The 21,773-nt window shown below is 41.3% G+C and overlaps 1 protein-coding gene across 1 annotated transcript in view; it reads right to left on the bottom strand.

The window, feature by feature from the left end:
* PDE7B (phosphodiesterase 7B) overlaps nt 1–21,773 on the bottom strand; it is a 172,110-nt gene that overhangs the window by 28,341 nt on the left and 121,996 nt on the right. Inside the window, exon 4 of the mRNA XM_084261543.1 lies at nt 8,439–8,522. Within this exon, the coding sequence (XP_084117669.1) occupies nt 8,439–8,522 (84 nt within the window). The remainder of the gene's footprint in view (nt 1–8,438; nt 8,523–21,773) is intronic.

The following is a 21,773-nucleotide window of genomic DNA, read 5'->3' as shown; positions in this document are numbered from 1 at the left end:
TCTCAATTGTCTGCTGCTGCTGTGAGAAGCTGACAAACAGCTTTGATTCAAAAATAATAAGACCGAGTCAATTTTACCATCACTGGTCACCACAACTAAGAAGACAGAGATGAACCCTTCACACTGTATCATATCTATGGGTAAACGAGTGTTGTACTGAAATCCTGTAAATGTAGAAATCTTCATTAGACTTCCCAAAACTATATGAGAATCCAAAAAGGTTGTTTTATCATAATTTTGTTTTCATTTGTTTCTCTAATGTCTAAAAAATTCTCTGTTCCTTGACTTTGGATAAAATTCAATTTTACAGGTAAAATGCTTTCTGTTCGCTGCCATTGTTCATAGGGGTTACAACGGTATTACCTGTCTTTAAAAGGGGAATTTTTTTTTTTCAATTAGGAAGAGGCTGTGAGAAAGAGAAGGGCAATATGCACACATCAGAGAGAAGCAGCAAATTAGAAGTAACACAGAAGACCTTTAACATCTTCCGCTTTGAGTCAAGATTCCATTCTTCAACCGCTTATGCAAGTGCACAAAATCAGTGCAGAACTCTGTTTTCAGAAGAGATGCTCGTGTGCTCCTTTGACTAACATAACTCACAAAACATGAGAGGTTCTAGGACGCCAACTTTCTATGTCACCTTGCTGTGGGGCTTCCTCTTCTCTGAACATCACTTGAGGTGATGGTGGCTTGTAACAGCTCGGTTTCCAAATCACAAAGCTCCTGCATCATTGTTGGCATCTTGAAGAACACAAGTCATGCAATTTCCCACCCACTGGCCCCATCCCAAAATATATTCCTTTTGGTGATGTTTGAAAGAGACTACAGAACTTAAGAACTATGCAGATCATCCCACTCTATATATCAGGTTATCTCATTACACCAAGCTCTGGAGAAACTAGGGTTTCAAAGACTACTTAGGCAGTAGGAATATTAACCTTAATAACAGGAAGAGGAATAGATTAAATCCAAATTTAAGAATAATTCAGATGTGTTTCTCTTCACAATTTGCAGCCTGTTTTGGGGTCATCAATCATCTTTACGCAAACAAACACCCTGGCATTTTTTAATAAGTCTCCTGCAAGTTGTTAGGAAATGGCATGTTGTGTTCCATTTCACCACAAAGTCATTATCATTTCAATATGAGTCTTCACTTTGCCACTTCAATCTTCGTACAGTAGCACAGTCAGGACCTTTTTTTCCTAAAACTGCAAATGTTCTATAGCTGATTATAGTTTCTTCAACAGGAAATGGTACATCCCCTCCCCCTCACTCCCCTTGAGTAAAAGCAACATAACCTGCAATAACAGCAAACCCAACTTTCATTTATCATCTTAATGATCCCTTCTCCTTGTTTTTTCTTTTCCTCCGGTCATTTGGAAAGTATCCTCAGTGTTATCTTCAGTACACCCTTTCCCTTGTCTAATCAGGGAAAAGAAGGTGGGGTGGCAGAATGGGTCACGCATCTTTTGGAAGCTTTTAAAGGGACATTATCACTCCAACTGATTCCCAAATCTGCATTTAAAAAAATAAGTTATAGTCAGTTCTGTGTTCACTAAGAGTTTGCATGTGAAGCACATCTGGCTTTTTGGTTGCTCTGCTTGCTCTTGTGAGTTCTCCTGAGGCATTCAGAACCCAAACTACTGCATTTTGTTAGCATCTGAGGGCACATGCATCAATCAGTTTTACATTCTGGCTTTCATTTTCTACAAATGTAGTGTAGAAGCTGAAGAAGGAGCATGAAGGGAAAGTAGAACACTATAAATTTCAATCTGCCTTGCTATTCTATTTTGCAGACAACTCTTTAAAAGACACTCTCCCCCCAAAAAACCCCAACACAACAAAAAACACCCTAAAACAAAAGTCTTGCTGTTATTTGGTGAAAAGGGGAAAGGAAGGAACCAGACTGACTCCAAATGACAGAAAGATTTTCTGAATATACCAGTGTTATTCGAAAACAGAACAATGTTTATGCTGAAACATACTACTAAAAGAATCGCAATTCCTCTTCCCTGAATAGGAAGCTGAAAGCAAAGGCCATAGGCTGGTTTTGGCAATGTTCTTCCTATTCAAACTAGACAAACACTAACCAGTGTAAGAAGCCCATGTGCCTTCAGGATGTTGATGAGTATCTTTTGGACATACTTATCCATGAGGAACTAAGGGAGTTTATTATGTAGAAATGATGCAGACCTCGTAAGATCTCTCCCTTCCTAACTTAATAATCATCTGGAACTTTGTACTCATCTCCATGGGCTGGGTTGGGATCCAAGTAATCCAATCAGACCTTGAAACTTCCTCACAAGATTCTTAGTGTCCTAATTTAACCCGGGTCAGAAACATCTAAAAAGGCAACTATCTTTTTCTAGCCAAAGGCAACAAAACAAGACAGTTAACCAAACTGCTTTTAACCTCACTCATTTGGGTTCAGGTTTCTTGATGGTTCAGTTTTGGGTTGGTGGCTGTGGTTAAGTTTTATTTTCCCTGGAGATGGGCCCTACCTGAAAGCCCTGGAGTTGATCAAAATCCAAAACCAAAAATGAATGTAAATTTTGCAAATGGACCCTTCTGTAGACAGGCAGAAACCACAGATTCAAACACCCACAGACTTGGGTTCTTTGAGATGGAGACCTTTTCATGAGTTCATATCTTCCCTTACTAACCCAGACAACACTTCTTGTTTCTGTAGTACCTAATTCATGACATACCTGCAGAGCATCGCTTTATTCACAGACAAACTGAAAAGCAGAGGATTTTGCTGGACTCAAATCAGCAAGCAAATCAAGGACAGAGACTGAATAGTCCCTAGCACCACTGTTTTATCACCACCTGGTACTAAAAAGTATATAATCTATACTAACTTAATTTGCTAAGCTAAGCTTAAGGCAGGTGGGCTTCTTTTGGACTCAATTTCTGCCGCATGACTACACAAAGATCCTACGTAATACACAGATATACCTCGGGAGGGAACGTCTACAGACATAGAATCATCACAGAATCATCAAGGTCGGAAAAGACCTTCAAGATCATCAAGTCCAACTGTCAGCCCTACACCACTGTAACCACTAAATCATCTCCTGAAAGTGCCTCATCTACCTGTTTATTGCACAGCTCCAGAGACGGTGATTCCACCACCTCCCTGGGGAGTCTGTTCCAATGTTTCACCACTCTTTGGGAGAAGAAATTTTGCCTAATATTCAATCTGAACCTCCTCTGGTGCAACTTGAGACCGTTTTGTCTTGTCCTATTGATAGTCACTGGGGAGAAGAGGTCAACCCCCACCTCACTACAACCTCCTTTCAGGTAGCTGTAGGAAGCGATCAGGTCTCCCCTCAGCCTCCTCTTCTCCAGGCTGAACACACTCAGTTCCCTCAGCCTCTCCTCATCAGACCTGTTCTCCAGACCCTCAAAGGAGCCTCGTTGCCCTTCTCTGCACCCTCCCCAGCACCTCCATGTCCTGCCTATGCTGCAGCACTCAAAACTGCACCAGCCAACCCTGGGTGAGACACAGGGGCTAAGCGGATAGAAGCAGGCTGTTGCTCACTGCCAGCCTCATTGCTGCCATCCACGCAGTCACGCCAGGCATGTTTTGACCTTTCACATATTCTCAGATCCTACTCTCTGTTCCTCTTGACCTAGTGCTAAGGAAACAGGAATGTCTTTGGGTAGCACCATTTTGGTACAGACACTCCACTTTATGTAGTATACACTTCCTTTGTTACCCCTCCTAGATCAATATATAGAGAAATTAATTCTATCAGACCCTGTGGATAGCTTACTGAAAACAAGTAGGCACACAGGAAGAAAATCAATGGTACAACTGATACTGTGACAAAACTGAAGTGTCCCTAACAGAGCATTTTTCAAGAGAAATTAAGAATGCAAGCAGAAACAATTATAATTATATTCCTCCATGATAGGCACATTTAAATGTAGTCAATTAGAGGATAATTTTGTCATTTGGAAACAAAAATTCAATCCAGAGAAAAGCTTAGCATAAACAAGATGGGAAATGGAGAACCACTCAAGTCTTAAGAACATCCTTGTGTTCTGACTTAAAGCTTGACAAGCAAATTTGTAAACAAAAACTTACTCATCTCAGATGTAAGCTGCATTATTCCATTACTCTACTCGATCTCATATGGCACTAAAACAAAGTATCTAACGTAACTGGAGCAGGATGAGGTCTTCTTGGTTGCTGCTGGATGCCTAACTGCAATTCTAGATTTGTCACAAGGAATTCCCTCAAACTTTTGGTTAATGCAATGTAGAAGTGTACCTTCTCTGTCACCAGCACAACTCATCATGGGATAATGAAATCTATTTTATTCAATGCATATTAGTCAGTGGACGGATCTGGTTTAATGACTCACTGAGCAACTCTGTCAATCAGAGAACTAAATCATTGCTGCCTTACCCTGCAGTCCTTTATTTCTCAAATCCAAACTATGCTTTGCTTAGAGGAAAACTGGTTTAAATGAAAATTGGATGAAGTTAATTTTCACTGCAGAAGTGTTTCAAATTCTAAATTATTACACTGCACATATTCAGTTTAACTCCTTTTCTGTCTCTTGAAGACAGAAAGCCTCATTTAATTCACAGAAATGCAGAAATGTGAACAAGCTGCCATCATTAATTTCAACCTCTATTAGGTTCAGTTACAAGCTAGAGCTACTGAGTTCAGAGTCAAACTGGCCTAAAATTTGTGAGGTTTGCTTTGGGATCAATCTTTCATCATTTATGCATTGTATTCAGCTGCTCAGTGGCCCCTAACACTTGCCTGCGTCCACCCTGTTACTCCTTCTGAAAATAAATTTCTAATGTTGTGTCCTTTTTAATTCCACTGCTCCCACGTTAGGGAATGCCTTATTTGCATGAAGAAGAAACCCCTTCCCCATTTTCCTGTATACCCACAGGGCTGTGCAAAACTCACAAGCTTTTGGGTTAGGAGTTTGTCAAGTCTGAGTATTTGTCCATAGGAACCCCAGTGAACGTGAAGCCTGAGGTCTGCCACGTCCAGCTAATTTTTTTTCAGGGTATCTCTGGCTACCAGGAGCGGGTGGTCCCCTTGCCTTATTATGGCAGGATGGGAAAAGGGATGGTTGGTTTGCCTCCCTGGGGAGGGGTTCTTCACACCAGGCTGGCCTACAAGCACCCGCTGCTGCAGCTTCCCTGGGAAGAGGAGGTGCTCTGTAGCCTCCCTTGAAGCTTCTGGCTTGATAGTGCCAACACGAGCGATTATCTGGTGTGTCATGCAGGTCTCTACAAGTTGCTGGGACTGAGCTAAGAGGCTGAGGCAAACATACACTCACAATGAGGAACCAAGGAGTTCTTGGTGGCACGGTGGTATTTTGCATTCAGTTTCATATTCTAGAGTTGTCTTAAAAGTCCCAAAACCCTACTGGTGCAACTATGCCTCAAGGAAAGCTTGTGAATAGGCAGAGAAAAGACAGGAAGATGCTAAAGCCTCGCATCTCCTCCAGGCAGGATCGTGCAAAATCCTCATGGTCCTGACAGCCTGGCACTGACAAGGTGAAATAACACTCACAAAGTTTCTATATATTGCAGAGAGGCACCAGAGGAATGTGTAGATGGCATCACAGACGTTAACTCAAACAGCAAGAAGCCAGTATTAATCCAGTTGCCTTTGATTAGGGCTACAGAAGTCCTTCCATTTGCAGAGCGCAGGAAGTTTTTCTATCCAAAAAAATGTAACAGCGACTTTACTGCAGAACTGCAGAAAATACAAAAGATACTGTCTGCCCAGTGTTAACCCTGAATAGCCATAGGAGGGAAAAATCTGCTAGTTTGTCTGAATCTTCAATTATGTTAGAAAAAAGTTACATTTACAAACCTTTAGGTGACATTAAATAGCAATGCTCTGATTTTTTTTTTTTTGTTAATTTTCAAAATGAATGTCAACTCTGTTCGAGAATGAGCTTCAGTGTTTGCCCTTAAAACAAGGGTGGCACTGTTATCTGGACTAGAATTTCAGATGGTAGAAGGAACAATCACTATTTAAACTCAGTTTCTCTGAATGAGTGCAAAGCTGGAACAATGTTTCTGCTGCATTTCTTTGTAACTTCTGAGGATATTTATCATAAAATTTTCCCTGCCTCATCCCTCCCTTACTGTAACAGCTTTCAGGATACAGTTGCTGCCTGTCAGTTACTGCCCCCAACGAAATGGAACATGGTGCCAAAATCTTACAGCAAGTATTAGTCAGGCACTTTCCACAAAAAGTTTGCTGTAGTGACATTTATGTATGTTTCTTTTTGATAGGATGTGCAGCACTGTGGGGGCTTTTTTGCTGCTCACACGGTAGGCACAGCAGAAATGGATTTGAGAGAGCACTGTCTATGAATAGTATGAAAGTCTGCTTACTTCCTGGCAAAACACACATCTGCGTGCTCTGACACTGAGCATCTCCACTTATCTATAGGTCACCAAGTGAGCCAGGCACTTGCCATCTACAAAATTAAGTGAAAACCTCTCCCAGAAAAGGAGAAAGCAGTAGATACATAAAAAGCTCAGAAGAATGGGAAATCCCAAATCAGGATCACTGCTTTTCCTTACACAGAGATCATGGTCAGCCATAGTGACTTCTTGTAGATTAAGAAAAAGCAGCGAAAAGGAAGAAGTCAGGAGTCCCTGGGGCAGTGAGCACAGGAATGTAAAACCCCCTGGGTGCCCCACCTCCGTGGGACGAGAAGTGTGTATGGAGAGAGGCATCACGTTTAAGTTCGGCAGCTACAGGAGAGGGGTTAGGCAGAGTGCTCTGCTCCTTGTACAGTCATAGGCTGAGTATTCACCAGTACGGCTCTTTCCATGGATCGCTCCCTAGACAGCCCACAGACAGCACCAGTACTTCCCAGAAGCTGGCAGGATCTGAAGGATGGCAGGATGCAGCTACAGGGGATAAAAGTCTTTATTGCCAGAAAAAAAGAGCTGAAAAGTTTTTGGTTTCTTTAACCAGAGAGAGGAAAGAACATATAATGAGAATTTTAAGTAGCATCTATGTATTTAAAATAAAAAGGAAATAATTTAGTCACATTTAAATGTGAATGCATTTTCACTTCTACTTCATGTATGAAAAGAAGTGGTTTATTTTCTTTCAGTCTTTGTAAGCACAGCAACAGTAGCATTTCCACGTGAACTAAACCATTTTTTTCTTCACAATTTTAATTTGCAAGCTAGGGTTAAATTAGCCTCAGAGCTCTGCTCAACCAGTACGCTGTTTCCTATTTGTCCTGGGAAGAATTGCTGGCCTCACCTTACCCCTCACGTCTTTCTACCTCAGCCACAGCAAGCACTCTGATGGACTTAGGACCTAGAAAATAGCTTTTATCAGCAAGACTGAAAGCAAACACTTTACTTTTCCAGCTTGGGTGAATGCAGCGTATTGGAGCCCCAGACATCCTCTTCCTACATGCCCTTCTTCCTCCTTCCCTCTCTCCCTCCCTCTCTCCCTCCCTCCCTCCCCCTTCCCAGGCACTCAGGCAAGCAGTTACAAGGAGGAGATGAAAAGCTTTTGGTTTGAGAATTGCTTTTTAATGAAAAGCGTAATCGCTAGAAGCTTAAAATGTCATCACTAAACAAACTGTCCGAGTTTCTCTCTGTTTTGATGAAGACAATGAGTAACTTTTCTTTCAAAAGAGTGGTCTGTGCAGTACACAAGGACACATCTAGATCTGTCTGTGTCTGAACACTGGAGTTAGCACAGCGTTCAGACCGAATGCCACAGAGCCCAAGACTAATTGTATTCTGGTTTTTATTTTATTTTGTTTTTCACACACTGGTCTGCATCTGTACAGAGGATCCATCAGGTGGAAAAAACCAACCCAACAGGACCTCATTCTTTTTTTCCTTTTAGATTTGCCCTCCTTTATTTACAACAGTGGCAAAATAACTTCAATCGAAATGAGGTTAAGATTATTTTTAACAGATGTTCACTGCTGGCCTGACCCAAAATCCATTGACGTCAATGAGAAGACTCCATGGGGCTTTGGATTGGGTTCTAATTGTTGGAAAAATTAATGTTATTGTAAACCACTGGTCAGTGCTGTCACGTGCTCCCCTTCTGTGCCAATTCTATATGACCGGATAACAGACTCACATAAATCTGTTCCAACTGTTGGCTAAGAGGCTAAAGGACACAGAGGTTTATCTTTTTAATTCTGAAGCACCCTGTCTCCCCCAGCACACCCCATGGCACTCTTGTATTTCCTTGACAGACGCAGCACTATAGACAGTATTCACACAATCGAAGGATTTCACAGTCAAACACCAAGTAGGAATAACAGAATCATTAAAACTATTAATGCTGACTGTATGAAGACAGCTGAACTACAGATATGTATGAAATGAAATACTGTGGTTTGTCTACCTCTTAGTTTCTTATTTAAGAAATACAGACCTGGAGGGAGGGTTGCACTTACTGTTAAGAAGACGGAAGTCTATAAACGGGTAGGAGCCGCGGCGCTCGGAGAGAACCCCTGTCTGACCTCTCACCCGTGCATCTCCTGCAAAACACAAAATCCCCAGAGACGTTAGAAAGGGCAGCTGCCTTTCTCTGCTGCTGAGATCTAGATCTATTTTCTATGCAAAGTGATGACATTACGGTACTCCAACTGGAAAACCAAGGTCCAAAAAATCATCTCCCATGACATCTCTGGGTAATTGGGTAAAGCAGTACAGCTGATCCTCTCATCAGAACAAAGGCATTTATTCTGTGGAACAGCTTCTCACCCAGAACACAGACTCTCACTGCTTCAGGAGTAGGGTGGAAGCCCAGTTTTTTGCCCAGACAAGAGCAGTTGGATTCCAACTGTCATGGCATCACTCACAAAGGTCTCAGCCCTGGAGACTAGGCTCACGGTCCAAAGGACTTCCAAGCTATGGGGCTGGTCTTAAAATCACGAGTTGATGAAAAAAATCCCCAAACAAAAGACAAAGTTTTTTTAAAGGTTTTGCTTGATTGTTTGATTCTTTGCCTTTGTTTTACTTTCTGCTCTTTGAGCACTCTGGAAAATGCCAGCCTTCTCCTCAAACATCGAAGCTGCTTTATGTAAGCAAAACCTGATGTTCTCAGATAAGCACTACTCCAGAACTTTAGAATGTGTATTTAAATATCACAAAGTGACAGCACAATACTCAGAATTAGTATCACTGTGCAACTGACGTTGATGAGTACCTGACTTACCATGTACTATTCATGAAATAGGAAAAACTCACTTAAGGACAAAAAAGCTACTCAAGATGAGTAAGAGTTACAAAGCCTCTCGCCAAGTAGATCGGAAGTAGTGGGAAGCAGATGTCATTTTTACATTTCCATACCCTTAAATATCTTCTACTGTAATTTACTCATTTTTTCATAAGCAAATAACAGGATGAAAATAATAAATATTCTTAACTAAATGAAGTTTGCAGGTTTTAGAGGTTTGGGTTTTGAGTACTCTAGTTCTTCACAATAATAATTCCTCCACTATGGAAACACAGGCCACAGTGCTGAAAGCATACCCACTGCATTTCCCAAGACAGCTTACCCCCTAGGCCTCTTAAAGTTTGCAATAAAATTATGAATTATTAGTTAGTTTGAATTGTGCTTCCTCTGGGATACGAAAACAGCATCTGACTAATCTAAGCAAAAATAATTGGAAGGATTTGGCTGCTGGTGCTAGCTTCTACTGCTTGTGTTTAAAAACAAGAAAACATCTTGCAGCGTAGAAGAAGGATGTAGTTAGATGCTGGGGTTTGGTTTTTTGGCTTTCTTTCTATCTCATGTTCACTTAAGACGCGCTCACAATCATGCTTAAGGGAAGAAAGCCAAGCAGAACTATTAAACTAAATCCTGGAGGTGAAGAAAAGCTTCGTGCCCTCTAGGGGTCCGTAGAGGTACGATGGACACAGGAGCGGGCACTCCAGTTAGGAGTATCTCAAGCACGGTCACTTCTGATTATAAATATAAATCTATTTTCTCCCGTACTCACTTTCGCTTTGCTTTTTTGTTTCCAGGCAGAACACGTGTTCCCAGCACGCGGCTCCCGCCTGCCAACCGCTCGCTCTAAGGAACCAGCCCAAAACAACTCAAGCTGCTGTTGACCCCACTTACCCCTCCTGATAGCAGGGGCAGGAGGTGCAAACCTCTGCCTGCTCCTCAGCTGTCGCGCTTCAAAAGCATGGTAATAGCATGGGTCTACCTTCATCAGCAGTTTGCAACCACGTGCAGCTTGCGGCAACGGCGGTAGATAAACCTTTCCCCCCAAGATCCTTCTGTTAAAGGGCAGAAGGGTGGAGCAAATAGCTGGAGAGTTTGCAAGATGCCGAAGCAAGATCCATCAGCGCCCATGAGTCAGAGCTTGTAAGGTAGCACCCGCACTCAAAAGCCTTGCTCTCTGCCACAGGTAGACCCATCAGATTGGCTGATTCGTGCAGAAAGGGTAAGAACGGCAAGCATATTATATAAGCCCAAAAAAATCAGACAGGCTTGAGCCTGTCACTAATACAAGCGTCAGCAAATTAAGAACGGGTGTAAATGCAGAGGATGCCTTAATTGAGGGTAGTTGTTTTTCTGTATGAACTAATAAGAATAATCCCCGGCATCAATACACTGATGAACATATCACTCGTGACTAAATCAACTGATACTTTGAAACAGAGATAAATTCAAGCTCCAAAAATCTGGAAAACAAAGCAAAAAAAGCCCCAAGACACACGATACTGTAAATGCAGAAGGACTGAGAAAAGAGTCCATCAGGTCAAGAGAGGTACCACGATACTGGAGAAAAACAAAACCCATATGCACACAGACAGAAAGAAACTGCCTAACTCTGATCTTCATAGTTAGACCCCGAATTTTGATGAAGGGAATGTTAAAGGCAGGTGGACAACTGAAACACAGACAACATGGGCGTACCGGAAGTAGACCATAGAAGGTAACACCCAATACTGAATTGCCTTGAATAAAGTTAAGAAGATAACAAGGCGCCCAAAGGAAACTTTTCCTTGGGAACAAATACTGCATGGTCTTTAGAAGGTTCATATTGGGAATGGTCTTAAAAGCTTGTATTGATTACCGTGGCATGGAACTAGGAGAGCACCAGTGAGATGTGATGACAGCACAAAGCTGGGAGATATATACAGCTATAGCTATTTTAAATAAACTTCACTGCTACTGTCACCTTCTCTGCCTCACCTACTCAATATCCTATACTGTAAGTTCCACTTTCACTTCACTGGTAGTCCAGGTTCCTCTCATGGTGCTGCTGATGTCTCTCCTACAGAACTGAAAAACCAGCTAACTCCAATCACAGAATCACAGAATGATAGGAGTTGGAAGGGACTTTAAAAGATCATCTAGTCCAACCCCGCCCTTCCAGAGCAGGATCACCTATTCAGACAGGTAAATTCCAGTAAAGAGGGGGACAGCAAGGGAAGTGATTGCCATTAGTCAAAACACCAGGGGTAAGTTAATATGAAACACAGTCTCTGAATAAACTGAATTCCTCCTGGAAAAAGTGGAAAGAAGGATGTCTAGGAAGATGATCAGGGCACCAGAGAGCCATTTCATAAAAGGAAGATCCCTCTGGAGTAATGGCCACTGTTGGTAAGGAGCAGAGTAGGAAAAGAGCCATGTGGGTGATGAGTATCATTCTGAAGGAGGAGATGAAAGCAACCAAAGCAGTTGATGGCATTGGAGGATTGCCTCAAAAAGTTAAGAAGGACTTTTGCATGATGATCAATAAACTTACTACCAGTTCTATGTTCTTTAAACTAAGAAAATGTGAATGAGTTTTACTTAACTTGCAAAACTGAGGACCTGAAGTCGTGGAAGATTACCGATGATTCCAATTGGCATTTTGAGTCATTCTGCATATAATAAAAGTTTGGCCTGTCTCTAGCAGTATAGGAATCCATTTGCAGAACGAATTTGCATCCCCACTGACTTAAAAAAGCCACTAAAATACTTATGTTCGAGGATTATTAACTTTATTTACCCTCAGGGAAGGCAAGTTTCTGATGAGTCAAAGATGTTATCAAGTAGCTCTACCTCATGAATCTGTTATTTCAAAATATTTCACCAGGTGCCACCTAGTCTCTTTCTACATCATTAGAGAAAGATTACTTAGGAAGTGGTGGTGGGTTAAAACAGCCACACCTGCCTTCCTCTATTTTTTCTTGGCTCACTTATCTGGAAAACATTTATATTCTTCCCTATTACTTTTAATTACCTCTAAGCATACTCAACAGAGATACTAAAAATAGGGATTGCACCAGATGTACACCATACCGCATGATTTTTAATTTCTGAGAGACAAGGGCTGTTCATGGCAACACACCAGACTCCTTTTTTTGCTTTGACAGAGGACTTTGAGGGCAACTTTGATCAGTCCACCAGACCTGTACATCTCTCTGCTCTCCACCTTAAAAATCAAGCTAAACAATTGTTCTGACAATTTATGCAATTAGCAGTTTTAGATAAATAATCCTTTTTGGAGCAAAAGGAAGGATTCTGTGGAAACAGGGCAGGAAATTTTGACAGCTCATTGTGTTCCCAAGTGAAACAAACAGGGTGAAGGGAAACGGCAAGGGTACAGGTTCTCCTTGACTGCTTCAGGATGAAGATGGAAGGCTGGAACATTTGCAGGCGCAAACACGAAGGGCTGCACTCTCGCCAGAGCCAAGTCGCCACAAGAGCTTCCAGCGGGGACACCTCCCAGGGGATGCGGCGCGCATGGATTTTACTTTGTCCTTGTTAAAACAAACAGTCAAGAAAAGAAACCAAACAAACTGCAGTATCCTACATTAGGTAACAGGAACCCGTGCAGCTCATGATGCGTGGCACCTTACAGAGGCGGAAATGGGGCAAGAAACACAGTACTATGGTGACCATAGCATCAGCGTGATTTCTGGACGTGCAGAAGGGTTAAGAAAAGACTGAGGCAGCTCTTAGCTGCCTGACACATCTGGAGGAAAGAGCCATCTGCACGGAGGAAAACAACTTCTCCAAGACTTGCCTGAAATGACGTGGGATTCAATTTCACTGAGCAAGCACAACAAATTAGGAGAGAAAACAGGGCTGTAGCTGTGACAAAACAACAGAGCAGCTTCATGCAGCAGAAGTTAGAACTAGCCACGAAATTATTGATTTTATTTAGTACACAGTTCCATGTGGTAAATCCAGAATACCACAGCAAATTCACAAGAGATTACAAGTATTTATTCTAGTCAAGCTTTTCTACAGTTTTCATCCAAATATTTCTTAAGCCGACTGTTTTAGGACACATAGAGCAGTGGCTGAGTACTTTCCATGGAAAACCGAGTGGCAGTAGCAAGGCCTCTTGCGGACTCCCGGGAGCCTCTGGCTCCTTCGCTATTCCAGTTATGAAAAGGCTTGGGATTTCTGAGATGAAGGAAGATGAGCTGTTGATGTTTTAAGCATCATTCTGGTTTTGGTGGAAAGCTTTCTAAAAGAGTAGTTGTGTAGAAGTAGCAGACTCAGACGAGAAGTTAAGTTAAAACAAGTAGCAGAGTTACTGGAATTACTTTTGATCTGAAGACATCTACTTCTTGTTCATGGTGATTTGTACTTGTTTGGATTATTTCCATTTGGTTGTAACACTGTTACAAAGATTAAAGTTGTAAATTCTTACCTGCAGAAAGCATTTTATGCAGATCATAGAATCATAGCATTGTAGCATGGTTTGGGTTGGAAGGGACCTCAAAGCCCATCTAGTTCCACTCCCCTGCCATGGGCAGGGACACCCTCCACTAGACCAGGTTGCCCAAAGCCCCATCCAGCCTGGCTTTGGACACTTTCAGGGAGGGGGCAGACACAGCTTCTCGTGGCAATTTTGAGATTTTCTCATGTGCATAAGATTTTCAGTGAATATTTCCTCTGAGCAGACATGGTGAGAATGATGATCGAGATTGCAGAGATGGGACAACTCCACTTTCCAGCAGGACCAACTGGGGCAGCCTCCTCACTTCATCTGCTTGGAAGGACAGAATTTTTAACCATGTCAATAGTCCAAAACATGAGGTTCTCTGTGCCGTACAATGCCTGGTTCTATTATTTCTGGTAATAGCCCTAATTAGCTCACAAGTAGTATTTCATCCAATGCATTCTGCAATTTCATTTCAGAGTGCTCTGTGAAGGAAGGTAGCTGTTAGTACTCCCTTTTTACAAAAAGGGCATGAAATCATAGTGTAGAAACCATCATTTGGTTTTGTAGATGTTTTTTATATAGGAAATAACTTAATTCCCCCTGCAGTGGTCCTACTCCATGAATGAATTATTTTTTATTGTTACCAGTCAGTTACTTGAGTTTCAGCTATTCAAATTTCCACCTCAGATCAGTGACAGTTACAGATGAGACATTTCACTCATCCTCTGTTTTCTTAAAAACAAACATGCTTTGTAGTGAATGGTGGATTTTATGCTCAACATAAACTAGCAACACTGCCTGACTCTATCTGCCAGCTGTGATTTCTGCCCTCCTTTACTGACCAAAATCCATGCAACTGCTGTATCTTAATCTCTTAATCAGTATTAGCATCACTGCTTGTGCCGATCAGTAAAATGCAAGGAAAAGAAGCTGACAATCTGTCCATAAAACCCTCCTCAATGCTGAAAGATTCCTGGTAAGTTCTCTTTTGTGCTGATGCATAGCCCATCTGGATATACCACCAGAGGAAGACCCTTGGATTCACAGGCATGCCTTTAATGGCTGGTCCATTCTGACAAATGAACTTCTAGAGTAAAGATAAATTAATATTTTACACTCTCAAAATCCTCCCTTAAACCATACCAGATAGCATCAGTAATTCTGGTAAAAAGATTTTGAATGGAAATATCTTGAGGCAAAGCTATTACAACACACAGACTTTGGAAAAAGTGCTTGCAGACAACTGAAATCCAAGAGGATGAGAAAGCTGCCACAGAGAACTAGGTAACTGCAGTCATCAGGAACTCAGATGCCGAAGCAGCACCCACACTGCCCTCCTCACAGGCCTGTTTGTTCTTGCATGAGCAAACGTAGATACGGCAAAAAAGCTAAGTAGCTACTGCTGACTGAAAAATAAAGGTCACTTGATTAGGATAGGTGATCCTCTGTGTGCTATAGGGAGCTTTCCGAAATGCCAACACATTTTACTACACTGGAAGCGCTTTCAGTTGTTTCTGAGTTTGATAATGGGCTACGAAGTATTGCCTTAAGCTCAGATGTACTTCACTTACTCATAGGTGTAAGTCAGTGGAGAGGAGTCAGTGCTTCCACGCAGTGACTAACACTTAAAGAGACTGAATTGCCTTTCAGAATTGCCATGTTTTTGACTTTGAAGATGCAGTCTAAGACACTACTGTTTCTAAATTAGGTGCCACGGTTACGAGAGCAGCATACTGGGGGAAAGAACCCAAGACTTTGCCTGTGAGGACTGTATTCCGACAGCTGAGACCACACTAAACCTCTTATCTGTAAGTATGCTTTTCGCTGGGATTATCCCTGTGACTGTTACTATTTATTTTGTAATAAATACTATAGACACATACACCTTCAGTTCACATCAATGTGGGCACACCCTCAAAACACTGTGTATGCTCATACAGTGTAGCATTATCCCACAGCTCAGTTAAAGAAACATCGGTACTTGTGATGCAATGGTAATGGAGACTGTTCTCTGTACAGAGTAATCACTCACTCGCTAGTACTACTGTGTGATACTTACTTACCAGTATTTTCTAGACAAAAATACAAAAGTTTTTATAAAAATATACATAAGGTGCTAAACCACAGCACAGAAAGACAGAAAAGGAGCATAAGAACATGGACAAATGACACAGACTGCGTACTCACATACAAACTTTTCATTTTGGAGACATGAGAAATTCAGATATAGGAGTTTGCCAGCATGAATTTTGGAAATTTCAGCCAACGGCTTTCATATGCAGAAGTAAAGGTTAAGACAAATGTTGGTATCTGGCAGCAAAGAATAGAGAATTACTGAACTAAAAGCAGGAGACAGGTCATGGAAAAAAGAATCCAAACAGAAAGCACAGAGACTTCTATAGATACAGTATTAAAATTGCAGAAGTCATCCATCACCATTTCCATACCTGGAAAATGAAAGCCTGGGAGAACAGCTGGCTAGGAGGAGACATGATTCTGGTTTTTTTTTTTGTTTTGGTTTGGTTTTTTGTGAGATCCATTTACAATTCTGATCCTTGCCTGCAGTTTACAGTACTCACAAGCAGTAGCATATGACTGATGGCACAGAGAGGCTCACTGCTGCTGTGGTTGTAAATGGCAGCACTTTGGCTGACCTGAGGCTCAGCAGGGTTCAGGGTAGTAAAGGGGGTCCCAGGGCACTTTGCTGCATCATGAAACCAGACTTGCAGTGGCCAGGACCCTCTCAGTACACTGGCTATTACCATTTCTACTGCTATGAACCATTTGACTGGTTTTTGAAGTTTTTATATTGCATTACTGTTGGGGCTTTAGTCTTTTCTGTCTCCAATATTGATCACTGACTTTCCAGGGAATGGAGATATTAATATAGATAGGGCACTGAACTGTCCTGGTTAATGCTTGTCTTCCTAAATGGTTAGATAGTTTGTGAATTACTCAGCATTACAGGATGGGACCTAAGTTAGCAGGATAAGGTCCTTACACTGCTACCACTGCTCTAGAGCCCTGCTGGGAAGTGCCAAAACTTACTGGTTTTCTCACATATGAAATTGAATCTAAAATAACACCTAAAACCACCCTGAAATGTTAAAAGCTTTAATAAAAGTATGAACAACAGCTACAGCATGTTCTTAGCAACAGGTAATAGGTTGCATTGCCATGGCAACTTTGAAGGTAATATCTTACTGTCATGCTACTCCCATCCCTTTCCCAAATAAATTACAGCATAAATAAAAAGACATTAGTTATTTAAATTGTACTTTCTGCATTCTAGTATTCTGATAGACTCCCAACTATTAAAACAAACATGCATTTAATAACAAACTTCTAAGACTTGTATGCTTCCAATTTTGTATACACAAATTTCCAGGACAAGTTAATTACTTTAATAGAATGACTTTCATTTTGTGCAAAAGAAAAAGCACACAGAATCTGTGTTTTGTCCAGGAACAATGCCAAAAATAGATACAGAGTTCAAATCTCTACACATAGTGTATATGGACAAGATAATTCTAGTGCAAATATGCAGAAGATAAGCTTTTTATTCGTAGTTACACCAGACCATAAGTTATCCAAAATATAAATGATATTCTCCTAACTATAATAACCTTCTAGATATAGCTGCTCTTTCAGAGACCCCTTCGCATTTGCCTATGTATTGCAACTTCAAACTGAATTCTCTTGAACATCTACATCTTATTTTATGACATGCATTTCTGATTTGAACACTATCAATGTTTCAATGCTTACACTGTGAGACTATGATCAGCCTCCTTGAATCCACCAGTGAGGGTTTTGCAGTTGAAGAACACATTCTCTTTTTGCAGAAAATTGAGGTAATTGTGAAGCATTTATTAAACCAAGTTGCTTATTGTTCTGAATTTTCATTTCTTGCCTTCCTATAATATTTAAGTGGTCTTTTTAATTGACTCTTCATTTTTTATTCTATAATCTACTCAAGTACCACTGTTTGCAAGTATATGCATTTTATGGGTAGTATTGACAAGTTACTCATGCCATCACACCAAAATTTCCTTTCAGCTCCTTTCAACAGGACATTTAAGGAAATTTCCCGTTTTCACAGCTTTTCCCATGAGATCTCTTTCCAACGAAGCTACAAAAGATACGTGTTCAAATCTGTAAGTAGTAACGCAGCAACTGCCATTATAGCAACACATCACCTACTTCTGAAACACTTAACAGCAGCCCAAATGTAAAGCCTGTTGATAGTTTTTACAGAATGGCAGTGTTGCCTCTGGAGGAGCTGACAAGTAGGAGAAGCGCAAGACCTTCAGGGTTTGCTCCCTCCTCCTCTTGTGTGAGAACTGCATGGCTGCCGTTTGCCTCACACAAGAGGAAATCCAGCCTGTCTCCCCGTATGCAGCACTTCTGTCTCAAGACTGTACAGTGCTTGCACAACCCTTTAAGGTACATCAGTGCAGAGTCGACTTTATCCAGATACAGTAAAGTAAACGAGTCTCAATCTAGTACATTAACAACTGGATGATCCTTCCTCGTCAGTCCCTGCACCTCCCGTTTTCCAACTCCTCTCTGCACTACACGTGTATCTGGAGGTATTTCTGACTTGGGTGGGACCCTGCTTCTTCCTTCCCTTCTCTTCCATTCACTGGCAATTCAGCCTCCCCTCTGCTCACTGCCTTCTGAGGGGAGAGTGCCGCCCGGCTGTGCAGCAGCAAGCCCAACTGTGCTGGCCACTTCCTCCTCCCGATGGGGCTGCCCCGGGAGTCTTCATGGCGGGGAGGGAGCAGGGCGAGGGCGAAGGAGGAGAAGGAAGTGCTGAGCGCTGGCTTGGCAGCACAAGAAGGTGCCTGTAATATCTTGCAGGAGAAAACTTTACTCATCACCTGCAGCTTTGCCCTGATTAAGAGCTTTATCTGTACACGAGACTGCAGGAACAAATGTTTGAGATTAATGGCATGACTTCTGTTTGTACATCATGTATTGCAGTAAATCCTTTTCTGTATTCAAAAGCAGTGTCTATGGCAAATAGCTGGAAACCTTCTTTCTTATTGGTTTTAAATTTGGTTTAGTTCCTCTGTGGAACATACAAACACCTCCATAACTCAGCAAATTATTGAACAATAAGGCAACACAACTTTGTCCAAAATAACCGAAGGTAACTTCAGCATTATTTGCTTATTCAAGATGAGTACTTCCTGAGCTAGCCCACATTTTATCATGGAATATTTCTTCATCAGTAAATACTATTTTGATAACGTTTTTCTGTTTAGAAAGAATAAAAATAGCATATGTAGATAATACAACTATTGGGAGTGGAACTTTTTCCAGTTTGATGCTAGGCACAGGAATAAAGCTGCAGGAATGAGCTTGACTGTTCAACTGCTTGGAAAATACTTTCCTCTTCCTGTCTTTTTACACTGTATTTTAAAAACAATTATTGGATCTTTAAAAAAAAAAAGAAAGAAAAAAAAAGGAAGAAATAAAAAGGAGAAAGAAAGCATTTAAAATTTAAAACTTTAGAAAAAAGTGGCACAAGAGAAAGTCCTGGATCAGTCTCATGTTAGTCAAACACTAACCCCATTCCCTGTTATGGTTCAGTCGCATTAAATATTTACTCTCTAAAGTACAATTAAATAGCAGTTTACCTTCTTTATTCATGGCACATCCTTAAGAGAGGTAAGCATGAGACAGCTCAAAGAGAAATAATTAGCTACATATTTCTGCAATTACAAAACAGTTGATAAACACATCTAATTAGGTGCCTGCCATTGGCAAAGACTGGTATTTCCCCGGAACCTGGTTTTGTGTTTCCCCTTGGCTGAGATGGCTGAGCCCCGACTGGGATGCCAAGGAGTGGCAGGAGCAGCTGGTGCTTAGGCTTCTTCTCCAGCAGATGTGCTGGCAACCATGGCTTCGCTAAAGCCCATCAAATGGCCAAGCTTCTGTCAGGTAGCCTCTGCCTGACTTCTGGTGAATATGGGATTCTACCCCAGCTCCTTATTGCAGGAACTGCAAACCATAATACCTGAAAGGAAGAGTAACTAGCAAGATACACAGAGAGGGTTATACACAGCTCACTGTAGTGTGGGCTCCTTTCAATGATCCTTTACATCACCACCTTCTTCCTTTGCCCCATAATTATGTATACTGAGTCTTGACTGCACTTTGACACTGAAGTTATGAATAGCAATATTCAGAGGGATCTGCACCAAACCTGCCCTTTGGGAGGAAAGGGCATGCCTGAAGGGAGGGAAAGCCCTTCTTTCCCTGAAACCAGAAATGGATCTCACTTGGTTCTTTGCTAAGGTAGACGGACAGAAGGGGAAGGGGAAGTATTTTCCTCCTTCCTCCTACACTGTACACCCTTCCACGAGAAGAAGAAAATAAAATGGTTTTCAGATGGCAAACTACTCGCTGCTCAACCTTTGCATCAATATACATTTGTTTAATAATCTTCCAAAACCACCATGAATGGGCAGAAACATGACTCAACATTGTAAAATCCATACTACTAATTATCAGCTAACTGGCCTAACCCCAAAGTCTCCATTTATGAACCACTATGCTGGAGCTATACCTAGAAGCCAGAACTGCAATTCGGGCCCACCACCGGCACAAACCTTGCCAAATCTTTATCTATTGTGTCAATGCCAAGAACGCAACCAGGAGGCATGTACAGGCACCCCAAGCCCCAGGGAAGCAGCGAGCCAGCTTCCTGGGGATGCTGGGGCAGTCCAGAGAGTGTCAGCATCACAGCCCTTCTGGAAGCCAAGACACCCCTGTGAACTTCCTATTTGATGCCTTCCAATTCCTTCATCATTGAAGAAGTGTCACTAGTAAACATATTTACTTGTGCTATTGACATAACTTTACATTTCAAGTTAACTAAATGCCCTGTGCATTTTATCCCCTTTTTTTTTAATATAGGAAAAAATCCCACAACAAACCAGCAACAAAAATTTTATGAATATTTCAAATTAGAAGTGCCCAGTCTCTCACTGGCAGCATATGCTGCGATACTGCCTTTCCCCACAACTAGGGCTGAAAACAGAAGCTGAGGCTTTTGCCTCCTGTGTTTTAGAGTGCTCCCAGGGAATTCAAATAATTGCTAAAGTCTTTCAGAAAGAGGAGAAAACTACAATTTAAAACTAATACAACAAACAAACAGACTTCTTTGGGTGGAGGGAGAAAATACTGGCCATGTTTTTATAAATCCCAAAGGAACTGTGCAAACAATAATTTAATTTTGTTTTGCCTCAAAATTTACCTTAAAATTACAGCGTAGCCATCTAAGAGTGCTGCCTTTGATATTCACTGAACAGATGCTTTTCCGAGCCATCCAGCTCCTCAGGCTCCTCCTCAAATAGCATTTTAAAGGAGAAAGAGCAAGACAGCACTTCAGTATTTACTCTTCACAACCCCCTGTAAATTCCAATAGAGAATTACTCTGGCAAAGACTTTTTGGCATCTGTGTGTGAAGGCACAGAAATATTTCTTGACTCACCATACTCTTGTGCAATCCATATTAAGCAGAGATTGGGGTGGTTTTTTTGGTTTTTGTTTGTTCTGGGAATTGCAAGACATAACAAAGTAAAAGCAGTAAGATTATTGTCTTTTTCTTCAAAACAGATCAGCTGGAATAAACATCGAGTAAATCTTAAAGCAACATCCGGAAAACAGTTGGTTTTCCTAGACTCAACCTAAACACTATATTCAGCAGCTATTGGTTACCAAAGAAAAACCAAGACCTATATGAAAAAATAATCTAAACTGGTTAGGCTATACTTACAAATGACACCTAATACAAAGTTTCTGAAAAACAGCTTTTGACTTTATTACAGAAAACAATTCAGGAACCCTGCTAGAAAACTCACAAGAATCCTCTATCCCCACATATTTGGCCAGCTCTCACTGAACCAATGAAAGAGATACACACTGAGAATTTAGAAAAGATAAGATTTTAATTTGGTTCTACACTGAAGAGAAAGTCCACCAGGACTTGTAAGAATCAGCTCATCATTATCTCATTACTGAAGAATGTAATAAAATTCTGTCTATAGTTGTAAAACTGACTAATGTTTTGGACCAGGCTCTGATACCAGATGT

The sequence above is a fragment of the Gallinula chloropus genome, assembly GCF_964237585.1.
Source record: "Gallinula chloropus genome assembly, chromosome: 3".
Lineage (NCBI taxonomy): Eukaryota > Metazoa > Chordata > Aves > Gruiformes > Rallidae > Gallinula > Gallinula chloropus.
Note: the sequence above shows the minus strand (reverse complement) of the source record. Positions and strands in the feature narration are given on the sequence as shown.